General features: G+C 34.0%; 1 protein-coding gene across 2 annotated transcripts in view; it reads right to left on the minus strand.

Annotated features, from left to right (window-relative positions):
• UBA6 (ubiquitin like modifier activating enzyme 6) overlaps positions 1-24,389 on the minus strand; it is a 66,196-nt gene that overhangs the window by 37,224 nt on the left and 4,583 nt on the right. For both annotated transcript variants that reach the window (XM_045531650.1, XM_045531652.1), the window contains exons 3-11: positions 19,079-19,173; positions 18,572-18,600; positions 14,344-14,438; positions 13,758-13,869; positions 10,526-10,606; positions 7,577-7,699; positions 5,677-5,800; positions 2,423-2,526; positions 779-841 (exon numbers count right to left, since the gene is read on the minus strand). In XM_045531650.1, coding sequence (XP_045387606.1) covers positions 779-841; positions 2,423-2,526; positions 5,677-5,800; positions 7,577-7,699; positions 10,526-10,606; positions 13,758-13,869; positions 14,344-14,438; positions 18,572-18,600; positions 19,079-19,173 — 826 coding nt within the window. The remainder of the gene's footprint in view (positions 1-778; positions 842-2,422; positions 2,527-5,676; positions 5,801-7,576; positions 7,700-10,525; positions 10,607-13,757; positions 13,870-14,343; positions 14,439-18,571; positions 18,601-19,078; positions 19,174-24,389) is intronic.

Raw genomic sequence — 24,389 nt, forward strand, 5'->3', positions numbered from 1 at the left:
ACATTAAAAATTGGCCAGTATTTACTGAGTGCTTATTTGTGCCAGGCACTGTGTTAAATACTTTTAAAGCACTATTTAATTTAATCCTCACAATAAACATATTAGCTTAATACCATTACTAGCTCTATTTAACAGGTAAGAAAATCAAGGCTTAGAGAAACTAAATGAGGTGACTTTAAGGCCATAAGGCTACATTTAAGCAATAGCTCCCAGTTTCAATTCCAGGTTGTGTGACTAGTGTTTACAAGGTTATCAATATGAAACCTGGAGTAATATCAATCTAACAACAGTAAGACAACATCTGTACAAGAACACCTAATTCCTTTTCCTTATTAATATTTAAAAATTTGGAAACTGTTAATTCCTTATCATAAAATACATTTATCGTCACAAAATTATACCTAGTGATTTAAAGAAATAGAATATATGCTTAAGATTTTTTTTTTTTGGTAAGAAATATGTATTATACAGAACTCTACACGGTTGAGAAACTCTTTTAATAAGGTCATCTTTGTATGAGTTACTGAAATCATCTTTTAATTATCTAAGGTAGCAAATCATTACAAAACTTTTTTGTATTATTCTAACATTTTTTCCATGATACAAATTCCCGTTTTTAATCTTTGGGAGTCAACTTTAGATATGTGAGTACAACCTTTATTAAGAAAACCTGATAGCAAGGTATACACATGGTCACTCCAGTTTAACTTTATAATCACTAGCTAATTGCCATACCCCACTCTGCTGCCTCTCTCAAACCTACAAAGTGTTTATTTACCTCAGGATTGCTGAAATCTACAATAAGGTACTTTGGATGTTTTATTTGTCTCTCCAATGGTTCCTAATAGAAAAAAAAATTATTACTTCAAAGCAAGGGAGTGATTACTTGACAAAATATACTGTTATATGTCAGTGCACTAAAAGCAATGGGGATCTCCTGAAGGTCTGAAATAAATGAGGTTGGCCCAATTATGTTTTAATTGAATATAAAATAGCTACCATTCTCCCTTATCTTATGACCAAATTAAAAAAAAAAAGTTAAGTACAATAAAACAACATGCTCCACATAGTAAATTTGGGACCAATGAGTGAAAAACTTTGCACTCTCAAAAAAATGTGTTTTGATAGAAAAGCTACCATATTTTTCTGATAACAAGTTATCAAGATTTGTTATGCCCAACAAGACTTGCATAGATACTCAAAGTTAAAATCATCTTTGTGGAGCAAAGAACACAAAGGCAAAACAAACAAAAACCTCAAACACAATTCCAAAACAGCCACTCAGTCTGAAATTATTTGAGGCATAAACTATCCAATTAAAAATTGGAAACAGGGCACAAGAAGGTATGCCAGGGCAGACCTAACTAGCTATACTAATTTAATTTATTGTTTTGTTCTAACTTAGGCTTACACAAATCCTTGTACAGGCTTATAGTATTTTTTTTTTTTTTGAGACAGTCTCACTTTGTTGCCCAGGCTAGAGTGAGTGCCGTGGCGTCAGCCTAGCTCACAGCAACCTCAAACTCCTGGGCTTAAGCGATCCTACTGCCTCACTCTCCCGAGTAGCTGGGACTACAGGCATGCACCACCATGCCCAGCTAATTTTTTTCTATATATATTTTTCGTTGGCCAGATAATTTCTTTCTATTTTTAGTAGAGACGGGGTCTCGCTCAGGCTGGTCTTGAACTCCTGACCTGGAGCGATCCACCCGCCTTGGCCTCCCAGACAGGATTATTGTATTAATAGTTATTAATAATATTTCTGAAAAAGAAAAGGCAATCAAACTAAAACTTTGATAACTTGCAAGGGAAAACAAAGATATGTTAGCTTAACTGAGAAGTAGCCTAAGTATGTAAGCAATTCCGACACAAGTAGTCTCTAGATTCTCTCTGTACAGCTAATTACATTTTCCTTCCAGTGCCAGGAGTTTGTAGGAATTATTTTACATTTCCAGCATACATACTGCTTTTTGAAATTTATAAAATTAAATTAAATTTTTAAAATCTGGATTAACAAGTATAAGGAAATATTCCATTTATTTTAAACAAATAATTGAATAATAAAGCAAAACAACCCTTGCTAAATCTTTTGCAAATACATTAGTTTTATCTCTTGTCTTAGAAGGTAAATTATAAAGTATGATCAACTCTTTGATGATTAAAGAAGGCATAGTTTCTTTGGGGTATACTCATATACCTTAACTATATGCATATGGTATTCTAGTTATAGAAGATATGTCATTTTTTTGTTGATTATCAGTTTATTTCCTTAAATTCCATTTTCCTCAAGGTGGGTGCAAATTAAAAAACAAAATCTGTTCAGCCTTTAAACTGTTAACTGAATATTTATTTTATTGTTTTTTTCTCTTCTACCATTTTTTCCTTTGAGGAAATACTTTTGAAGCAGAAAAAAAGTACTTACAAAGCAAAATGTTTTAGGAGTCTTAACTTGGACAGCTATGCCTCCATGTAAATATGGTTCCAGGTCTGTAGTATTGCCAATACTAAAAGAAAATGGTGATACCACTAGAAGAAAGAAAATAAGAAAACCATTACATAGGAACACAGATATTTAAATGTTAATTCTCTCTAATTTACAAAATTAAGGAGATTCTCGATAGTTTTTTTTTTTTTTTAAACAGATGAGTGGGAGGCATATGGGAAGCTAGACAGAGTATTTTTTCCCATGTGAACTTTAGGACTTAAAAATAACCAAGAAAACTCAGAGAAAAAAAGAGTAATGAGAGGTATTCAATATTAGACATTAAAATAGATCATAAAGTTTCAATACACTGATGCTAATTATACATCATAATAATTAATATATTAATAGTTTGGTGCTGGCTCATGAATAGACAAATGGAATAGATTAGAGAATTCAGAAATAGACCCAAGTACACCTAGGACACAATAAAGGTGGCATCTCAAACCAGTGAGGAAAAGATCATATTATTCAATAAATATTTTGCGGAAAAAAGCTATCCAGGAAAATATCTGTTTCATGCGGATGGAAGTTTTAAATGTCAAAAAAGTTTAAATGACAAAAATTTTTTAGATAAAAGAATGGGAGAAAAATTCCTTTAAAATCTTCCAGTGAGGAACGCTTTTCTAAGTTAACACTGAACACAAAAGCCATAACAGAAAAGACTGAACATTTTGATTATATAAACATAAAACAGAAAACTTCATGATAAAAACCCATCACAAGCAAAGTCAAAAGATAAATGTCAAACTAGGAAAATTATTTGCAAGTCACATTTAAAAAACTGGCAAGTATGTCATATAAATCAGGAGTTCCTGAGAATGGTTAAGAAAATGATCAACAACAAGAAAACAGCAAAGGACAGATGGTTCACATTAAAGGAAAAATAAATATTAAATAGCTCTAAAACCTAAGAAAAAGACACTCATCTCATTTATAATATGAAAAAGGCAAATTAAAATTATTTTCTGGCTGGCAACAGTGGCATGTGCCAGTAGTCCAAACTACTACGAAGGCTAAAGCAGGAGGACGGTTTGAATCCAGAAGTTTGAAACTTCAGTGCACTATAATTGTACCTGTGGATAGCCACTTAACTCCAACCTGGGCAACACAGCAAGACCCTGTCTCTTAAAAAGAAAAAAAAATGCTCTGATAACATTTTCATCTGTTCCGTGAAATATTACATAGCCATGAAAGAAAACTTAAAGGAAAAAAAATGCTTTACAATTACTGATGTAAAAAGATCACCAAAATATTTTGTTTAATAAAAAGGCAAAGGGCAACACTATATATAATATGCTACCTTCTGTGTAAAAAAAAAGCATAAGGAAACCCTGAAAGGATTTTCAATAAATTAAGAGCAGTGGTTCCCTGTGGTAGGTGGATGAGAACTAAGGAAGTGGAGCCAAGGATGGGCAGAAAACTTTTCTCTGTAAACATTTACTCTTTCTTATTTTTGAATCATTTGCTTATTGAAAGAGTTAAATTAAAAAGAACAAGTAAGCCCCCCTCAATATAGTAAGACTTATATATTAAGTAGACAGAAAGGTCAGCAGAGTAAACACCAAACTTAGCTGCTGTTACCTCTGAAGAGGGGACCAGGTCTAAAATAGGACTCATTTTTAACTCTACTTAAACATATGCTTATATATACATCTAGAATGTTTTTCACATTAACAGAAACCTACCTTAGAGAAGTACCAATTAATAAATGGTAACGAAAAAAAACACCCTTCATTAACAGCCATTCTATTTAAGCATTCACCACCCCCACCACAAATAATTTTTGGTACAAAATGTGGGTTTTCTTTATGATCATTCTTTGATATCCAGTGGCTCCTCTTTATATAGGCAGCCTCGAGATTCTGATCCATCACCATAATCTACCACTGCATGGAACCCAAAATAACAAGTAATAATCCTAAATGATTCAGCTAGTCAATTTTCATAAAAACAGAAATAAGTTCTTTAATATCAATGATCTGAACCTGTATTTAAGATATCTGGCTGAAGTTGGGAAACAAAATCAAATAGTTTTGCTACCAAAGATGCTTAAATATGGATCCAAAGTTGTTTATCTATAAAGACTTTGTAACGGGGACTGATTTTTCCCTGTTACAAAATGTACCCTAAGGATATATTTTGCAGTCATTAAAAAAAGTAATTCCATTTACTAGTCTATACATTAAACACATAATTATATTTTCAGTTGCCCTAAAGATAAAACTGAATCGCTCTCTCCTAAACCAGTATAAACATGCCATACAGTTGAGTTACAAGTTGTCTAGTACTGTCTTTAACTCTTTTAAACATGGCCGGAAGAAAAATACAAACTATGCAGATTAATGCTGCTATAAATTCATTATCTCTAACTTCCAATGGGCACTATATGATGCCTGATAATCTTTCCATTTTTAAAATACCTACTTTCCTTAAACTTCTGGCTGTGGTACCTTTCATTGTTTTTTGGACAATGATCACACATTAGTCCAATAAAAAAACAGATTCCTTGACAACAAACATTCCTGCAGTCACAACCATTTATCTCTTTTATTCAAGCCACTGAACAAGAAGATATAACCAACCAACATCTAGAAATCTGAATACTTCATTGCCACCTCACCTGACAAGTCTACACTATGTTCATTATCTTTTCTCCAAAATCTACTCCCTTTCTTGTACTCTTTAAGTGAATAAGATGACCATGAAGGAATCTTTGCTCACCTATTGTATGTAATTACAAAGTTTGCTACTAAATGTCTTAAAATTAAGACTCTTGTGATCTCAATTCTCACTGTCAGTCAGCCCTGCCATATTATACAACTTGTAGTTCCTTGAGTACTACATCTGTCTTGCATCTGAGCCTTTTCTGTTTGTCTCTGCACAGAATACTCTTTTCAACAACTTCCTAAGCCAATGCAACCTTCAGATTTTAATCAAGACACACTGTTCCACTGCTGCTGTCACCAAACTGGGTGGGTTTCTTGTTAAATTTAGAGTTCCCAGAATGCCTGTACTCTCTTAATTTTATAACTGTTTAACAATGTCTTCACTTGGATTCAATGTTTTGAGGCCGAGAACTACAGATCATGTCTGTCTGAGTGATGTTGTGTTCCCAACACTAACTATAGTGTCTGAATTATAAATATGCTGAATAATAAGTATGAATAAACTAATAAAACACATAAATTTACCAGTTATTTGTTGTGTAGATCCATTTAAACCTGTCATTCCATTAATTTCTCGAAACGTTATGAATTGTCCTGTCTCAAGTTTGTGAGGATGATTTTCAAGGCAAGTGACAATGCCAGGATTACCCTAAAAAAAAGAGTAGAAAACAAATTCATGTACTCTTCCAAATCTTACACAAAAAAGACAAAGTTATCATAAAATTCTCAAAACCAAATTTCTAAGCCGTTCTTCTACATTAGTAAAAGCAAGCTTTTAAAGAACTGTCACAAAATAATTATCAAATTATTACTATTTTTTAATGAATGTTAAAAATATGACTTCTACATTTGGTGGGAGATGTTCCTGAGATTTCACAGTTGAAATATTTCATATATTCAAAAATTCTTGTGACTTATAAAAAACAAAGTTATTTAATAGTTTTAAAGTCATGTTACAAAAACTCTGTCTGCGTAAAAGATAAAAGCCTAACTTTGAAGATCAAAGAAATGGGAGGAAGGAGGATAAAGATTTTAAAGATGGGAATAATATGGTAGTTTATATACCTTGCCCAACACTCTAAAGAAATATTGCATAGTTTATCAACTTATTTCCTACACTATTCAATAAAAGAAAATAGCAACACAATATAAGAATCCATACTATCTTTTTAACAGTGTGTTATTGTCAGGGACAAATTAAAACCAAGTAGAAAAGGTAAAAGGCTAAGCATTAATGTGCCTGAAAGAATAACTCAGATAGAATAATAAACCACTCTATAAACAGAAAGATACACAGAATGATTTTTCAATAAATTTTTCTTAAAAAGGCACAAGAGAGACAACATTACACTGGGTTTAAAAATAAAGCATAAAGACAGAAGCACAAATACTATTATGTCAAAGTATATTATCATTCCCTTATATTTGGCTTCTCTGGGGGCTTTAATGTAAGTTGATGACAAAGAGCACAAATAAATTATTTAGGCTAAAAAAAAAAGAATATTAAAAGGGGACGATACTGATTTCTCCAGTTCTTTTATGGAATAAAAAATTAAGCTTACTTCATATTAGGAGAGTATGGTTAGAAAATTTAGACTTTTTAATTTGAAGTTTAATTAATTCTTAAATTTTTTTCTGCCCTCCAAATAATGTTTTAGAAACATAACAAATTAGAAATGATTTTGTCTAAGATGATTTACGACTCTTCCTATAGTCAGTGTTGGGCCAGTTGACTTACATAGTACATCCATGATCTGACACAGTAAATGGTTCATGTCCCATAGGAACATGACAGAATAAAATTAAAATTTATGACAAGCAAATGTTGATCTATCAAGTATTAAATATTGTCAGAGGAAATCTAGGATTTTTTTTTTTTTTTTTTTGAGATAGAGTCTCGCTTTGTTGCCCAGGCTAGAGTGAGTGCCATGGCATCAGCCTAGCTCACAGCAACCTCAAACTCCTGGGCTTAAGCAATCCTACTGTCTCAGTCTCCCGAGTAGCTGGGACTACAGGCATGCACCACCATGCCCGGCTAATTTTTTGTACATATATATTTTAGTTGGCCAGATAATTTCTTTCTATTTTTAGTAGAGACGGGGTCTCACTCTTGCTCAGGCTGGTCTCGAACTCCTGACCTCGAGCGATCCACCCGCCTCGGCCTCCCAGAGTGCTAGGATTACAGGCGTGAGCCACCGCGCCCAGCCCGGATATTCTCAACAATTAATTAATATTCCTATTTCCAGTTAGTTTTAATATAATGCAATCAAAAAGTTAAAATATTCACTTATGAGTTAAAACACTGCAAAAAAATGAAAAATATTGCATATTATAATATTTTGCTATTATAACACTGCCTTTTTGAAATAACATTCACATCGACTTTGAAAAATTTATTTTAAAAAGTTCATTAATATAATCATACTTGCGTTATGTTTGAAATGAAAATTTCTTTTGTTTCTTCTCCTGTTGTATCTAAAACTTCAAATTCATCACCAAAATCACAAAACAACCGTGACCAAATTCCATGTATATCTGCACTGATGAACTGTGAAACAGCGAAAACAAGTTCAAGCTTATTTATTTTTATAAAGAAAGAAAAAAAAAAAAAACAGCTCAACTATCTCAGGCTCTTTTCTGACAATTTCATTTATAATTAAGTATATCCTTTATAATATAAAGTGAATTATGAACAAGATAAGTTGCAGACTGTTTTAGAAATCAAAGAGTTTGGTATTTGGTAAACACATTCCTAGTGTAACAAAATCAAAACTGATCAGTGTATCTTTATATGTTCTATAATTTTTAAATAACTAAAATTCTGGCTTTGTCATAAATTCAAGAACAACTAATAAGAAACAGATATCTTGGTTTGACAGTCAAGCAGTGACTTTTTACTTGTTATTTTAGAAAAGAGGAGAGTAAACAGAAAATAGAACAGAGCTATTTGAGAGCTAAATGAGAGCAGAATTGACAGAAAAAGAGCTGAGAAACCAACAGTGCAAAGCAAAGTCATGAAAGGTAAAAATTAAATTCTTAAACACAATCATAAATGGTTTATTAAAATAATTTTTATAAAACATACATTATCTCCATTCCACGAATCTGTAAAGAAATTGTTTTTGTGCTTAAAGCTATTATTAGGGCTACTGCTAGTAAAGAAAAATGTTTATTCTGTAATGCATCCAATCCTATATAAAGTAATATTTTTCTAACTAAATTAAGTATATTAATACTTTGATATAAGAACATATCTCAATAAAATAATTTATAACCCGAATTATACAAGCGGTGAGATGGCTAATGGAAGACTACCTCCCACTTGATCATGTATTGCCTTTGGTGATCAAAGGGGCACTTAAGCATTTTTTTATGAAACAAAACTGAGTATCTTTAAGTTTAAAAGCTATAAATTCCAAGATAATTTCTTTCTTTCCAAAATAACTCTAAAGTATAGATATATCTATATCAATTACATAAACAAAGATTTTAATTTGTAACCTAGTATAATTATTTTATAAAACTTCTGTGCCCTGTTGTAAATTAACTGACTGTTCTGACTTATTCACATGCTTAAATTGTAAAACACAGCATAAATGCTCTACAGAGTGTAAATATGTTATGTAAATACCACAATCCAAAAATTTTCAGCACACCTATATCATACAGTATGATTCTGGCTTAGCACCTAACTCAAAGGAATAAACATCTTTTTCTTTTTTCAAAAGGAACAATGATCCCCAAAACAAAAGAGGTGGAGTTAGTAACATGCATTCAATTACAAAGGAAGAACTAGGATTTTTCCCATCTAAACCTCTTCCCAATATCTCCACCACCTAATTATGCTGGACAAAAATCTAGGAGTCTTTTTGATCACTCATTCCTTCACAACTCACATTCATCCACCCACAAGTTCTGTTAGCCCAAAAAGGCTACAAAAGATACCTAAAATTCAATGATTTCTCACTATGTCTACTTCCAACTCTTTTGTCTAACACACCAGCATCTCCCAGCGGAGCTACTGCAATAGCTCCTAACTGCTCTAGCTGCTTCTACTCTACTCTTAAAATCCAACAGTTCTCTTTCTTTTGGATCTCTTTCATGACTCCTTCACACTCTTAAAAATTACTGAGGATCCAAAAAGCTCTTGGTTTGGAGAAGGACGTAGAGGGTCATATATATCTTATAGGATCTTTGAGGATATTTGAGTTTTAGGCCCATGAGTTTTGATCTGATTTATATTTTTAAAGGATCATTCTGGGTTGCTGTATGGAGAATAGACTATAGCTCTAGTTTATGTGAGTTACAGTTATCGATATTTACTGTGTTAGAAATTAAAATTGAGAAAAATTTAAATCACAAGAATATTCAAACATGTACTCCATTAGCTGTTGGAACAATTGATACCACCACACATCATATAGACTCTGGAAAACTTCACTGTGCCCCATAAGAGAATCAGAGTGAAAAAGGCAAATAACTAATAACATCTTAGTAATAGGAAAATAGTTTGACTATGCAGATCCCTGAAAAGTCTCAGGGACACTTAGTGTCCTCGGACCACACTTTGAAAACTGCTGCTATAGGCTGTACCCTCTATCTACTTCTCCAAACCTAATCTTCTGTGTACTCCTAGTATCCTCTTTTTTTTACCTAGCTCCAATTTGGTCCTGCTTGCCTCTTGCTGTTCCTCAAACACATCAAACTTCACTGGCAGGCCTTTATACTTGCCGATGCCCCTGCTTTGAATGCTCTTTCTCAGATCCCTACATAGCTGTTTTTTTCCTCATTATTCAGGGCTCTATTCAAATATCATCTCCAAAGAGAGGACTTCCCTGACCTTCTAATCTGAAAAAACAAGCACTGGCCCCTCTGCCAACATCATGCAGATATTGTTCTCTATTCACATTTTTTTCTTCACAGAACCTGAAACTATTTGAAATCATGTATTTTTTTTTACTGTATATGTTCCCTACCAAAAGGTAATTTTCATGAGTAAGAAAATTTGTCTGTCCTGTTCACTAATGTATTCCTAGTGCCTAGAACTGTACTGAGTATACAGATGTTCAATGACTATTCATTAAATGAACCAATGAACCTCTTGAAAACCACCATCATATCATGTTTAAAATAAGATGATGAATTCAATGTTTATCATCCTTTCCAGGAAAATTTGGTAATTTGCTTATAAACCAAACTTAGATCCTAGTTTGAAAAATAGGAAATGAATATTATACCAAAATTAAAGAGAAAAATCTTATTCTAATTGTCCTCATGTAAAAAAAGTTTCTTGTATAACTCGTTGAAAAGGTATAAACACTAATAGTGAAAGTGTTCTTCCTGTGGTTAAGTACATGTCATTATTAAATATTACCTTAATTGGAGGGCACTGAGAACGGCAGAAGTCATTGATCTTCTTCTGCAATGAAAGTTTGACCTCAGTCAACACTACACACTGTTGAGAATACAAGAAATTAAAGACCAGAAAATACACAATTATTTTGGTAATATACAACAATCAGAAGCATATCAGTTTGCATTATGGAAAAGATATATTGTTACCCTTGTAAAAAATCATTATCCTATGGCATTCCATTCTAACGTTAGTATCTTCAAAAGTACAGAACAGCAAAAGTAAAAGTAACATATACAGGGGAAAACCTGCCCACATTAAATCCAAAAACTGTCAAAGCCTTCATAATCAGAAGCAAACCCAAATATCCTATATGGTATTTATAGACTCCAAATGGTTAGAGGTTTATCTGTTACTGTCATGGAAAAACTAACCTAGCCACCAGAGTATTATTTTCATGCTACCTTAAAAAGAGATGATATATTGGCCAGGCGCGGTGGCTCACGCCTGTAATCCCAGCCCTCTGGGAGGCTGAGGCGGGTGGATCGCTCAAGGTCAGGAGTTCGAGACCAGCCTGAGCAAGACCCCGTCTCTACTAAAAATAGAAATAAATTATCTGGACAACTAAAAATATATATAGAAAAAAAAATTAGCCGGGCATGGTGGTGCATGCCTGTAGTCCCAGCTACTTGCGAGGCTGAGACAGTAGGATCACTTAAGCCCAGGAGTTTGAGGTTGCTGTGAGCTAGGCAGACGCCATGGCACTCACTCTAGCCTGGACAACAAAGTGAGACTCTGTCTCAAAAAAAAAAAAAAAAAAGAGAGATGACAATTACATTTTTAAGAGATACATAAAGTACAAGAACATCTCTACATGTGGATTTAGTTTTATTATCTAGAATTGGTATGCTTCTTGTAGGGAGACGTTCCTCCATGGGTCTCTTACTCCATACACATCTCATTGGGTTTGCTATGAATGCAAGGCCCCGACTACTCTTTATTCAGGGCCATTACTCAGGATTACATTTGTTGTGAAAAACTTGTGGGATGAAGGACTTCCTCTTATCTTCCTCAGGGACAAAGAGAAGGCTTATTTACTGCTTGCTATAAAAGAGCAGATTCCTCAAGCTCAGTGTTCTCTAAAGCAACCCACTACGTGTACAGGCATCCATTGAGCCTTCTGCATTACACCAGCGGGACTTGAAAGGGAGGGAAGGGCAGAGGAAATGCAATAACACCCATATTTTCTGCTATGCACTAATAAAGTCCTTGATCTCTGACCCAGGAAATCTCATCTTTTATCAGTGAAAGAGTAACAGGCTAACTTAATAGTTTGCAAATAATATAAAATCAAACACTAGACCCAATGTACTTTTAAACTGATTTGTGTTTTATCAATGCTAGAAAATTCTCAGTCATTTATTTGAATACTTTTTCCTAATGCTCTTTCTAGAAATCCAACCTCATAAAATTGGATCTTTCATTCAAGTTCTCATTTCTTTTAATCTCTCATTCATATTTTCTCTTATTTTCATGTGCTGTAGTCTTAATTTCCTCAGATCTTTGAATTCACTAATGATTATTCCAGCTGTATCTATCCACTGTCTAATCTATACACTGAATTTTAATTTTTAAGACTTTATTTTCATTTCCAAAAGTTCTACTTGGTTTATCACATATGCCTAGTCTTTTTCAATAATGTCCTATTTTTATATTATATATTTAATCCTTTAAGATTTAGTCATTTTGAACATCTGTATTTTATAGTCTCTATCCAATAATCCTGTTCCCTGAAATTCTTGGAGGTTTAATTCTAGTTCATTATATCCACTGACTCTTGATCATGTTGAACTGCTTTTTCCTATCTTATTATTTTGGATTGTGAACTCAAAGGGACTTCACATACTGGAATACACTGTGGCCTAGTTGAGGGCATATTTCTCTAAATTTGTTTAGTTTTGTTTCCGTCTAGCATTCTAGGGTATGGCCACTACGGTACTACTTCTTAGCTTGGGAATTTCCAGACCACAAAGGATTATAAAGTTGATCTCCAAACCTAGAAGAGGGCAGGCCTATGGTTATGAATTCCCAGGGAAGACCTTTATTTTTCATCCAGAGCTCAGAGAAAACAGACACACTTTTTATTCTGATGGGCAGATTATTCTTGTCCTCCCTTTCACTGTTGGTGTAGCTCTCTGGGGTTCCAGCTTTACAAAGAGGGGAGGGTCTCAATTCCTTTTCTCTAGTTCATAAAGTCCTAGGTCTGCATCTTCTGTTTCTGTGACCATTAATTCCCAAGAACCTTGGTTACTGTGACAGGCAAGCCCTGTCCCTGAGAGTGATGACAGAAAATAGTTAACTGTCTTTTATTTACCTGTTCATTATGGCCTCTGAGCACTTCCCTTATATTATTTTGAACTCAGTCATTTAGAAGGAAGTCTGTTTAGCAATTCTAGGTGCTTTGTAGCAGGATGGATTTTAAGTTATCTAGTATAGAATGGAAGTCTACACTGATTTTTAAATGGATAACAACATAATTTTATCACAGGAAAAAAAAATCAGTGTCAACCTACTCACTTTTAGAACACTGAAGGTGTTGGGAATTTTTGTTGTTATTTAAGGAATTGTTACCTATAAATAGATTGAACTACTGATCCTTGTATTTCACTTCACTGTAATTGTATTATTTGCCACGGCTTTAGTAAGAGCAGAGTGTACTTTCCCACTCCTTGACTTTGGGCTTGACAATGTAACTTGCTTTGGCCAATGGTATGTTAATGGTAGTAACACAGAGGCTTGAAATGTGCTTGAGTGGTTAGACTTTCCTTTTTGTGTTTCTGCTACTGCCATGAAAACATGACCTGGGTAGCTGCCTGGTCACAAAAGAAAGACATGTGAAGCAGAATTCAGACTTCGAAGTTTAGTCCAAGCTGAGTTCAGCATAGGAACCCCAAATGACACGCAGGTACATAAGAAAGAAATAAATGCATGTTGCTATAAACCACATAGTTTTGGGTAGTTTTAAATGCATATCATGGTGAAAACACTTAACTGATATAACTGCTTTATCAGTAGTTCCTAGGCCCCTTCCTTAAAATGGAGAATTTGAAAGGCATTATTCTAATAAAATTCTTCTAACTTGAAATTTTTTGTTGTTCCTCAAAAACTAGGTTAAATTAGTTATACCATATCAATACTTAACGAAATGCCTTGGAATCTGTCAATAACATTTAATACAAAACGGAGTACTAACCTGGTATTTATCTAAGAAGGACAGTTCTGTGGTCTCATTGAAAGGAACAGAAGATGATGTCACATGAACGTATGGATTTAGTTCAGCAATATGTTGAAGTACAGCTTCAGCCCTAAAAAAATAAATAACCTCCACTATTCTTTTGTTCAATATACTCAATCTCCTAAAGTTGGACACTTTAATAACATCAGAGGAACCTCATATGCTATGAAATTTCAAGAGACTTGAACTGTAGAAGAAACCAAGACTTCTTTATCTTTACAGACAACTATACGATCTTGAGATGTACTATCATATTCCATAGTAAGCCACACAGTCTTAACAGTTCCAAGCTTCTCAGGTTTCTTAAAAATTCAGCAATATTAAAGACCTTCTTTAATAAATTCAAAGAAATTCATTTCTAGGCCCCTGAAAATATGTGAATGTATCCAAAATTTGACAAGTAAAAAGAAATAAGCATATACCAATTTATGGTAGTGTTAATTTATGGTGATGAGTTAAACACTGGTGTTCTAAATACAGAAAATATTCTAAGTAATTGAGGGAGTAAAATAAAAAATATCATAATACATCAAAATATCTTCACCTGTTTCTTTTATTAACAACATCATCTTCACAAAGAAAGAAGTTGGTTCCTAGATCCCATGCTTGGCATTTTTCTGTATCATGAATTGTAAGTGCCTTCAAAAAAGAGCAAAGTATTGGTTGATGTCAGGAGTAAGACAAGGATACTCACTATCTCTGATACTATTTACACGGTATTGGAAATACTGTTTTGTGTAATCAGACAAAGAAAAGTAATTAAAGGCATTATAATTGGAAAGGATATAAAACTAGATCTATATGCAAATGGTATGATTATATACATTGGGAAACCCCATTAAATTGATGAAACAAATATTTTAAACATTAAGAGTCAACATATGAAAATCCAGAAAATTTACATAAACAAACACTTCAAAATACTCCATGTTCCAAGTAAAAAAGATAACTGACAAACTAGGAAAAAAACTTGCAGCTTATATCACAGGCTACAGACTACAGAAACAGGGGTAAGATATCATGAACAAGGAGTATAATGAAAAAGAAAGGTACATGGCCCTTGAAAATATGTAAAGATGTTCAATCTTGCTCAGGAATGAAGTATCTTTTCTCAATTGCTAGACTGGCATGAATCCAAAAGTTTGACAACATACTCTATTGATGAGTGTGAGATGAATCAGCCACTTTCATACATTACTGATGGGAATGTGAAGTGGCTCAACCTCAATGGAAAGAAATCTGTCAACACTAGCAAAAAGACATATACATTATCCTTTGACACAGCAATCCCACTTTTAGGGATCTATCCCAAAGACATGCTGAGAAAAATACAAAAAGATATAGTACAAGGGTATTAAACACGGCACTATTTATAATAGTAAAAGATGAAACAATAAAAATATCTATCAGTGGGGAACTAGGTGTAATATATACATCTACAAAATGTATAACCATGCAATAATTTAAAAAAACAATGAAATCTATATTTATCACTATGGAGTAATCTCTAGGATATGCTATTAAATGATAAAAAGCAAGGTAAAAAAAGTACAGCACTTTACCTAGGAAAGGCAGGAGAAGATAAATACATATACACACACATAAACAGATATGCAAGTGTGTATGTATTTGCTTATATTTAAAAACAAAAGAAGAAAACAACAAATTTAAAAAGGGGTACCTAATAAGTAAAGGAGGAAGCAGAGTAGTGAGAAGCTAGACTTAACTTAAAATAATTTGTTTTATAAATCTAAGTTAAATCATATAAATGTCACATAATAGCAAAACTAAATTAAATTAAAAAAAAAAGCAGCTGGATGCAGTGATTCATGCCTGTAATCTTAGCACTTTGAGAGGCTGAGACACGAGGATCACCTGAATCCAGGAGTTTGAAACCAGCCTGGGCAACATAGCAAGACCCTGTCTCTACAAAAAAATTTAAAAATTAGCCAAGCATGGGGGCACATGCCTATAGTCCCAGCTACCTGTGAGGCTGAGGTAGGAGGATTGGTTGAGCCTAATTGTTGGAGGTTGTGGTAAGCTACGATCAGGTCACTGCACTCCAGCCTGGGTGACAAAGTGAGACCCAGTCTTTAAAAAAAAAAAAAAAAAAAAATCCTAAAAATCCAAAGCAAAATGAATAAATGGACCAAATTATTTACTGAGTTTGTTTCATAACCATCCAGAGAAATTACTTAAAGTGACTTAAAAAAAAGCAGTTAATTACTTTGCCAAATCCAGGTGGGATAAAAAAAAAAGATAATACAAATCTTAAATTATTTTCAGTAATACACTGTTACTAATAATATTGAAATTGGTGTTCTGAAACTATGTCATACAGGTAAAACATAACATAGAATAAAGCAAATAAGTAATTAAATTAATATCATCAGGAACCAAGACACTTACAGTAAGAGAAAAAAGATACAAATATAAAATCAAAGAGGTAAATATCCTATAATACAAGATGTGAATTATAAATTTTAGTAATATTAAAATGTAGCAATTTAAAAATAGTACACATTAAATTTTAAACGTTAAAATTTAGTAAAATTATAGTAATAAACATTTAGAATATTTATAATCCTAAACTTGAAAATCAGAAATTTCAGTATTTACTCTTTAAGAGTGTTCTAGGTCTGTCCACCAAAGACACTTTATAAACAGTGACAAAGACTATTGGGGTTGTGTCACAAGGACTCAAAAACTTGAAAAAGATTCAAATAACCAATGATGGACCAATTTGAGATCAACGAAAATAACAACTGTAATGAACCAAAACACAAAAATATGTTTAAATCTATGAGTTTATCATGATGTACACACATGTGTATACAAGTTCAATGGTCACTGTTGGGGAATGATAGAACTACTGATTTTGAAAACTGGTGAATAAAAGGGGAAAAATTAAGTATTTATTCTGCCTTTCACACATGTGCAATCTATACTTTTGTGAAACCAAGTGGTGATGAATGGAAAACTTTCTTTCTAAAATATTATTCCAACTAATAAGTGAGGAAAGAATGACAGACTATCACTGCAGCCTCTAATGAAATAATGAATCTAGGCAACCATCATCAGTGACTAATAATACTCACAAAAAGAGGGACAATAGAATATTATTGTTTCCTGATGGGAGAACAGTATCAGCTATGAAGTAGTCTTGACGAAAGAATCAATTCTGATTCTCTGGATATAACTATCAGTTTATAGGAAATACAGGAGTAGAGGTACATACAACAAAACTACTAGTTTATAGGAAACACAGGGGTAGAGGTATATGGGACAAACGACTGGTTTCTTTAACAAATAATCTTCAAGGAAAAAATAAAAACAGGGAAGGGAAAGCTATAGATTAAAAGAAAAAACAGGCTGGGCGCAGTGGCTCACGCCTGTAATCCTAGCACTCTGGGAGGCCGAGGCGGGTGGATCGCTCAAGGTCAGGAGTTTGAGACCACCCTGAGCAAGAGTGAGACCCCGTCTCTACTAAAAATAGAAAGAAATTATCTGGACAACTAAAAATACATATAAAAAAAATTAGCCGGGCATGGTGGCGCATGCCTGTAGTCCCAGCTACTCGGGAGGCTGAGGCAGTACGATCGCTTAAGCCCAGGAGTTTGAGGTTGCTGTGAGCTAGGCTAAGGCCACGGCACTCACTCCAACACGGGCAACAGAGCGAGACTCTGTCTCAAAAAAAAAAAAAAACACAAGTTCAGTATATGGATTTTACTTGGACCTCATTAGAACAAAGAGAGCTTCAAAAAAATTCCTAAGACAATTAGGAAAATTTGAACTCTAGATATTTGATGATTGTGGTAGGCAGGCTTTAAGATGGCCTCAACGCTTCCCACTTCCTGGTATTCAGGCCTTTGTGTAATCCCCTCCCCTTGAGGATGGGCTGGACATACTTCTGATATTAGTTTACAAAGAGTGTGACTTGTCTAGTTAGCAAACTCCCTCTCTTCTTGCTTGCTCACTCTAATGAAGCAAGTGGCCACACCATGAGCTGCCCTATAGAGAGGGCCACATAGCAACAATTGAGGGTGATCTCTGGTCAACAGGCAGCAAGGAACTGAGGTCTTCAGTCCAACAACCCATTAAGAACTGAATCCTGCCAACAAGACTTGAGGAAGCTTGTTAAACAGATCATTCCCCAGTCTAGCCTCAAGATGACTCCAAGCCCTGCTAATACCTTATCTACAGCCTTGTAAGAAACCCTCAAACAGAGGAGCCAGCTAAGTCATCCCTGAATCCTGAACCACAGAAACTGAGATAATAAATGTTGTTTAAGCTAACTAAATTTTGGGGTAAACTGTTTTACAGTCATAGGTAACTAATACAATGATATTAAGGACTTGTTACTTTTTAGGTGCAAAAATGGTATTGTTATGTTTTCAAAGGTCCTATTATTTTTTAAAGATTAAAATATTTAAGGATGATATAATACAATGCTTGGAATTTACATTAAAATAATTTGGCAGTTGTGGGCAGTGGGGAATGGGAAGGAGATATATGAAACAAATGTGTCCATTGAGTTGGTAACTGAAGCTGTGTAATGGGTATATGGGGGTTTATTAAACTATTCTTTCTACTTTTGTATATTTTTAAAATTTTCATGATAAGCTCTTTATTAAAGTAGAACAGTAAAACAATTCTGCTATTAAATGAAGACACAATAATGTAATAATGTACACAATAGTATAAACAATATTACCACTACAAATGGGGGGGAAGCTCATAACAAAATTTTTCTTACTAAAGATATTACTCACCTTAATTCCTGCAAGAACAAGATTCTTTGCTATAAATGAAAAAGAAAACAGAACAGCTTACTATTGGGATAGCATACTAGATATGTCTTCATGGAGCTTGGATAATTTTAACTTTTTTTACTATGCAAGAAGTTCAAGTTCCCTATTAAAAGGAAAAAATAAAAATTTGCATAATCACACCACCCTGAAATAACCACTCCTAAAATTTTAGTGTATTCTTCTACACATGTTTTTATGAATACTAACATAATTAATGGATAAAGAGAATGATCATTAATAGCTATTAACATCAGAAAAAGAGAAGCAATCAGAGTCATTATTGGTTCCTTGTGGAAGAATGTAACAGTATCATGAAATACTGTTGCCAAAAGAATCAAAACTGAATCTCATCAAGGTTTTGGATTGAACTTCTATTATAGGAAATACAAGGGGAAAGAGTTAAATTCTTTAAATTATCTTATATTGCTCAAAGCATCATACAAAGTTATGAATACAAATATTGCTTACCAATTTCCAAACCAAGACCACCCATACCACTTAAGAAAACATGGGACTTGGCCATCTTCTGCATTGCTGTGTCTCCAAGAACGTACCTCTGTCGACTATATGCAAAACACAATGAAAAATAAAAAATTACTTCAACGAAATTATCTATCCTTTAAAGTTGTTCACAAACTAATAGCTAAGTACTAGATCTTTCCCACCAAATTGTTTTGAATGATTTGCCCAATGTTTAAACATTTCTGAATTATTACATCATTAAATATGAAACATCTGATTTTGAATCAAAAGTTTAATTTATTATATCTCAAACAAGAAGCAGTACAATTAATCAAAGTATGTGCCTAAACTATCGACACAGTTTTGCCATCTTAATGGTAGTTTGCTTATGCCAGCAGCAAAGAAGCCTGGAGAGCAAGTGGCGATGAACTCATGAAAGGTGTTTTTCATAGCTTGCTGAGAATTGAATATTTTTCCTTGCAAGAAGTGGTCCCAAGTCTGGAAGATGTGGTAGTCAGTTGAAGCAATGTCTGTCTGGTGAATACAGTGGATGACAGAGTTTCCAAGTCCAGCTTCTGTAGTTTGAGCAGCATTGTTTTTTGCAACATGTGGTCTTGCAAGAGGATTGGCCTGTCTCTGTTGACCAATCTCAGATGCTTAATCGCAAGCATCCTCATCATTTTGTCCAACTGGTTGCAGGAGACATCCGCTGTAATCGACTGACCAGGTTTCATGAAGCTGTAGTGGATATTACCAGCGCTGGACCAACAAACAGACACCATTAGCTTTTTTAGAAGAACATTCAGTTTTGGACTGTGTTTTGGCACTTCATCTTTATCCAAACATTGTGCCAAACGCTTGAGATTGTCAAAAAGAATCCATTTTTCATCACACGTAACAATATGGTGTAGAATGGGTTCCCGCATTTATGTTGTGACAGCAAAGAAAGCCAATCAACTTCAAGATGATTTCTCTTCTGATCCTTGTTTAATTCATGCAGTACCCATCTATCCAGCTTCTTTATCTTGCTCATTTGTTTCAAATGGTCCAATATTGGTGCAACAGTAATGTCAAACCTTACTACTAATTCAGATGTAGGTAAGATGGATTCGCTTCCACTACAGCTTTCAGCTCATCATTATCCACCTTGGTTTCAAGTCACCCACATGGCTCATTTCCAATATGAAAATCACCAGAATGCAACTTCTCAAACCACTGACATACTGTGCGTTCATTAGCCACATCCTTCCCAAACACTTCATTGGTATTTCGAGCTCTCTGCACTGCATTGGTTCCACAACAGAACTCATATTAAAGATAATACAAATTTCTGACTTATTCATGGTTTCACAAAAATTGCTCTTAAAAAAAAAAAAACGAAAGATAATCACAAACCAACATGTACATTCAAAAGAATGAGGATGTATCTTCACAATAAAAACAAAAAACAAAAAAAACCAGACGTGTCAAGGTGAAATGTCAGAGATACCAACTATCAAACTTAGTACTTAAGGAAATCAGACATTCCATACTTAATAACCTAATAATTGCCAAGTATATGACATATTTTGAAAAATTATATGATTTGGCACCATGATTCACATTCCCTCAAGGCAACAGACAGGTGGAGCTGAGTAGGAGTTGCCCTATTTAGACACGGAGGATTGTGAACTCTAGACCTTGAGAGCAAGGAGAACTGACACCATGCTGATATCCATGCTGCTTGCTGTGTCGTGAGTAATGAAGTCCTTTTTCCCTCATCCAGGAGTTTTACATCTTTGGTCAGTATCCACTAAACAATAATAGACTAGTTTTTAACTTTTAAGTAGGGTAAAATCAAATACCAGGCCCTGACAATATATATACAAGGTCTGACAGGATAAAGAATAGGATGCTGGAGGGTAAAGTGGCATGGAAGCTAAAAAGAAAGACGTGGCCATGACTCACGGTAAATAGTAACTAAAAACTACTGAGCTCTTAGGTACTATTCTTCTATAATTAATTTGCAATTTGTCTGAATTTTTCTGATTAAATACTCGTTAAATGAAGGTATTAAAAATGAATGAATGAATCATTGAATGAAGAGATTAGGCTTAAGAGGTTAAGTAGCCTATCTAAAATCACACACTCATAAATGGTCAAGGAGGATTCAAATTCAGATCTAACGTTAAAGCTTACACTCTCTGCCACTAGGTTATGCTGTATCCAAAAGAGGGCTTAAATGCACATTAAACAGTTTAGTCTCATCAATGCAGATGATAGAAAAACCACTTAAAAATTTTAAACTGAGAAGCCATGTGCTCTGTGATTTTTAAAAATATTTGGATAAAGTGTGGAAGATGGATTCGAGACAAAGGTAGCTCAGCTCTAAAGAGATCTGAAAGAGAATATTATAATTGTTTAATTGAGAGATGCCAAATGCAATGGGAAGAGAATGAAAGAGTAGGAATTAATAGATGTTTAGACAGAATTTTAAAAATAACTAACTGAAATTGGAGAATGAGATTGGGAAAAATCTAAAATGACACCAAAGTTTCTAGCTCAGGTAACTAAGTGGGTATGGCAACATTTAATTAGTGCTTGGGAATGGGAAGAGAGAAGAAAAAGAGATCCCATGGTATTGAGTGCTACTTTATACTAAAAACTACTTCATGCTATTTTTACATAAATCTTCAAGACTATGATATTATTAAGATATGAGATATTATTCCTATATACATGAGAGAAACCTGTGGAGCAGAAGGATTAAATAACAAGCTCATATAAATACCAGGATTGGGATATGAACTTTCAGCTCTGTCTCTGGAGGCCATGTTAATTCCACTGTACCACAATGCTTCTCTCTAAGATGTAGATATTTGCTGAACATCTACCTGTTTTACATTTAAAGTACGTACCTGCATGCACTTAAACATGAAGGTCTTAAGCTTGTCAGGAGAAAGCTGAAGAAGAGACTCAAGTATCACTAGCATACAGATAGCCAAAATCATGAAAACAGAAGATATGAACTAGAATATGAACTAAGAAAAAAATCCTTAAGTTGGAATCTGGCATTTATGGTGCATGAAAAGTGAGGAAAGTCTAAAAAAAAAAATCTGAGACAGAAGAGTCAAATCTGAGATGGGAGAGTCAGTAGAGCAGAAGCAAATCCAAAAAGATTGATATTCCAGAAGCCAGAGAAAAGCGTTTCCTCTAGGATTCCACTGGAATAAATGCAGGTTTTGATGATGCTATGATGATTATATTACATCTAGAGATCTAGGAATGTCTATGTGCTATGGAAGAGAACCCAAATAGAGAGAACATCACAAAAGGCTGGAAGGATTACACCATTGAAGATGCTGCCATTGTTACAGGAAAAGCTGTGAAAGCCATCAAGCCCAAAACAATAAATTCCTGCTGGAGAAAACTGTGTCCAGATGTTGTGTATGACTTCACAGGATTTATGACAGAGTCAATCAAGGAAATCATGAAAAAAATTACGGATATGGCAAAAAAGGTGAGGGGGTGAAGGGTTTCAAGTTATGGATTTTAGAGAAATTCAAGAGCTAACAGACACCACACCAGAGGAATTAACAGAAGATGGCTTGATACTGACTTGATATAGATGAGTGCTTCCAAACTAGTGCCAGATGATGGAAGGAGGCAAAGAAGCAGTGCCAGAAAACAAACTGGCAGAAGGGTTCTGATTATACCAGATTGCTTCTGACTTCTTGTAGGACATGGACCCTTCTATGATAGGGACGCTAAAACTAAAGCAAATGGAGGACGGAGGACTGGTACCGAATTAGAAACTTTCAGAGAAACTGAAAAGCAAAAAAGTCAGACAGAAATTATGATGTATTTCCGTAAAGTTAAACAGAGTGTGCCTGCCTCTCAATGTGAAGATAGAGGACGAAGACCTTTACAATGATCCACTTGTACTTAACGAATAGTAAGTATATTTCCTCTTCCTCAAGATTTTCTTAATATTTTCTTTTCTCTAGCTTACTTTATTGTAAGAATACAGTATGTAAAAAATGTAACATAAAAATATGTGTTAATTGACTACGTTATTCATAAGGCTTCTGGTCAACAGTAGGCTATTAGTAGTTAAGTTTTGGGGGAGTCCAAAGTTATGCGTGGATTTTCGACTCCATGGGGGTGGATACACCTAATTCGTGTATTGTTTAAGTGTCAACTGTACTTTAATATACACTTAAAAATTTTTTAATAGGGTGGAATTCATGTTATGTGTCTCTACTATGATAGTAATCTTTTAAAAATATAAATGGGGACCATGCTTTTTTTTTTTAAGAGACAAGGTCTTGCTATGTTGCCCAGGCTGAACTTTAACTCCAGGGCTCAAGTGATCTGCCCCCCTCAGCCTCCTGAGTAGCTGGGACTACAGGCATGCAACACTGCATCTGACTGGAACTATGTTCCAAACGACTCTGCAAGTTATAGCATTTGGACTTGCATTATGAGACAAAATAGTCAGAATGTGGCTGTGTGAAAGAGAATGAAGAGAAAAGAGAACTTGTGGAATCTATCTTTACACTACTCTACCTTCATCCAGCTTACTCCTGAATCTATCTCCCTAAGATGGTAAGAGGTTAAGGATTCTCACTTCACACTTGGTCCCTAAAATAAATCATTGCCCAAAGACTTAAATCTTAGTCCCCGCTAAGCAGAAGACATATATTTAAAATTAAAGAAGAAAAAAAATCTCCCAAATCTTTAGGTTCAGTCACGTAAAAAAAAAAAAAAAAAAAGAAAAAAAAAACCTCCATAGCAGTCACTGAAAAAAAATCTATAAGTTAATTAGAATAATTTTTAAAATCTAAGAACATAAAAGCTAATTTTTGTGTTCAAAAGCTCACACTTTGGCCTTTGTAATATACACATTTCTTTGGATTTCCAATAAGAAACCTTAAAAGTAGTAACTGTTTCAGCATTCACTAATAGTACCCACACAAATTTCTGGCTTTATCATTTATTATTTTTTCTTGATTCTTGCACTATGACAAATTTTTAAGAAACATATCAAAATATAAATAAGTATAAAGATGTTGGTAAACAACTAGAACATGTTTATAACAAGTCATACATCCAAAGTGCAAACAACTACACTAAAAGATATTTTGTCAGGTAAAAGAAAATAGCTTACCTCTTAATAATATCAGCTAAACTGCTATGTTCTATAACTTTCAGTCACGCAAACTACGGTCTACTTACTTAGCATTGTAAATGAAAAATTTAGTCAGTGGTCTACTCAAAATTATATTAATCAGCATTACAGGGTTAGAGGGATATAAAAAAAGTTTCACAAGAATTA

The sequence above is a fragment of the Lemur catta genome, chromosome 19 (assembly GCF_020740605.2).
Source record: "Lemur catta isolate mLemCat1 chromosome 19, mLemCat1.pri, whole genome shotgun sequence".
NCBI classification, from domain to species: Eukaryota; Metazoa; Chordata; class Mammalia; order Primates; family Lemuridae; genus Lemur; species Lemur catta.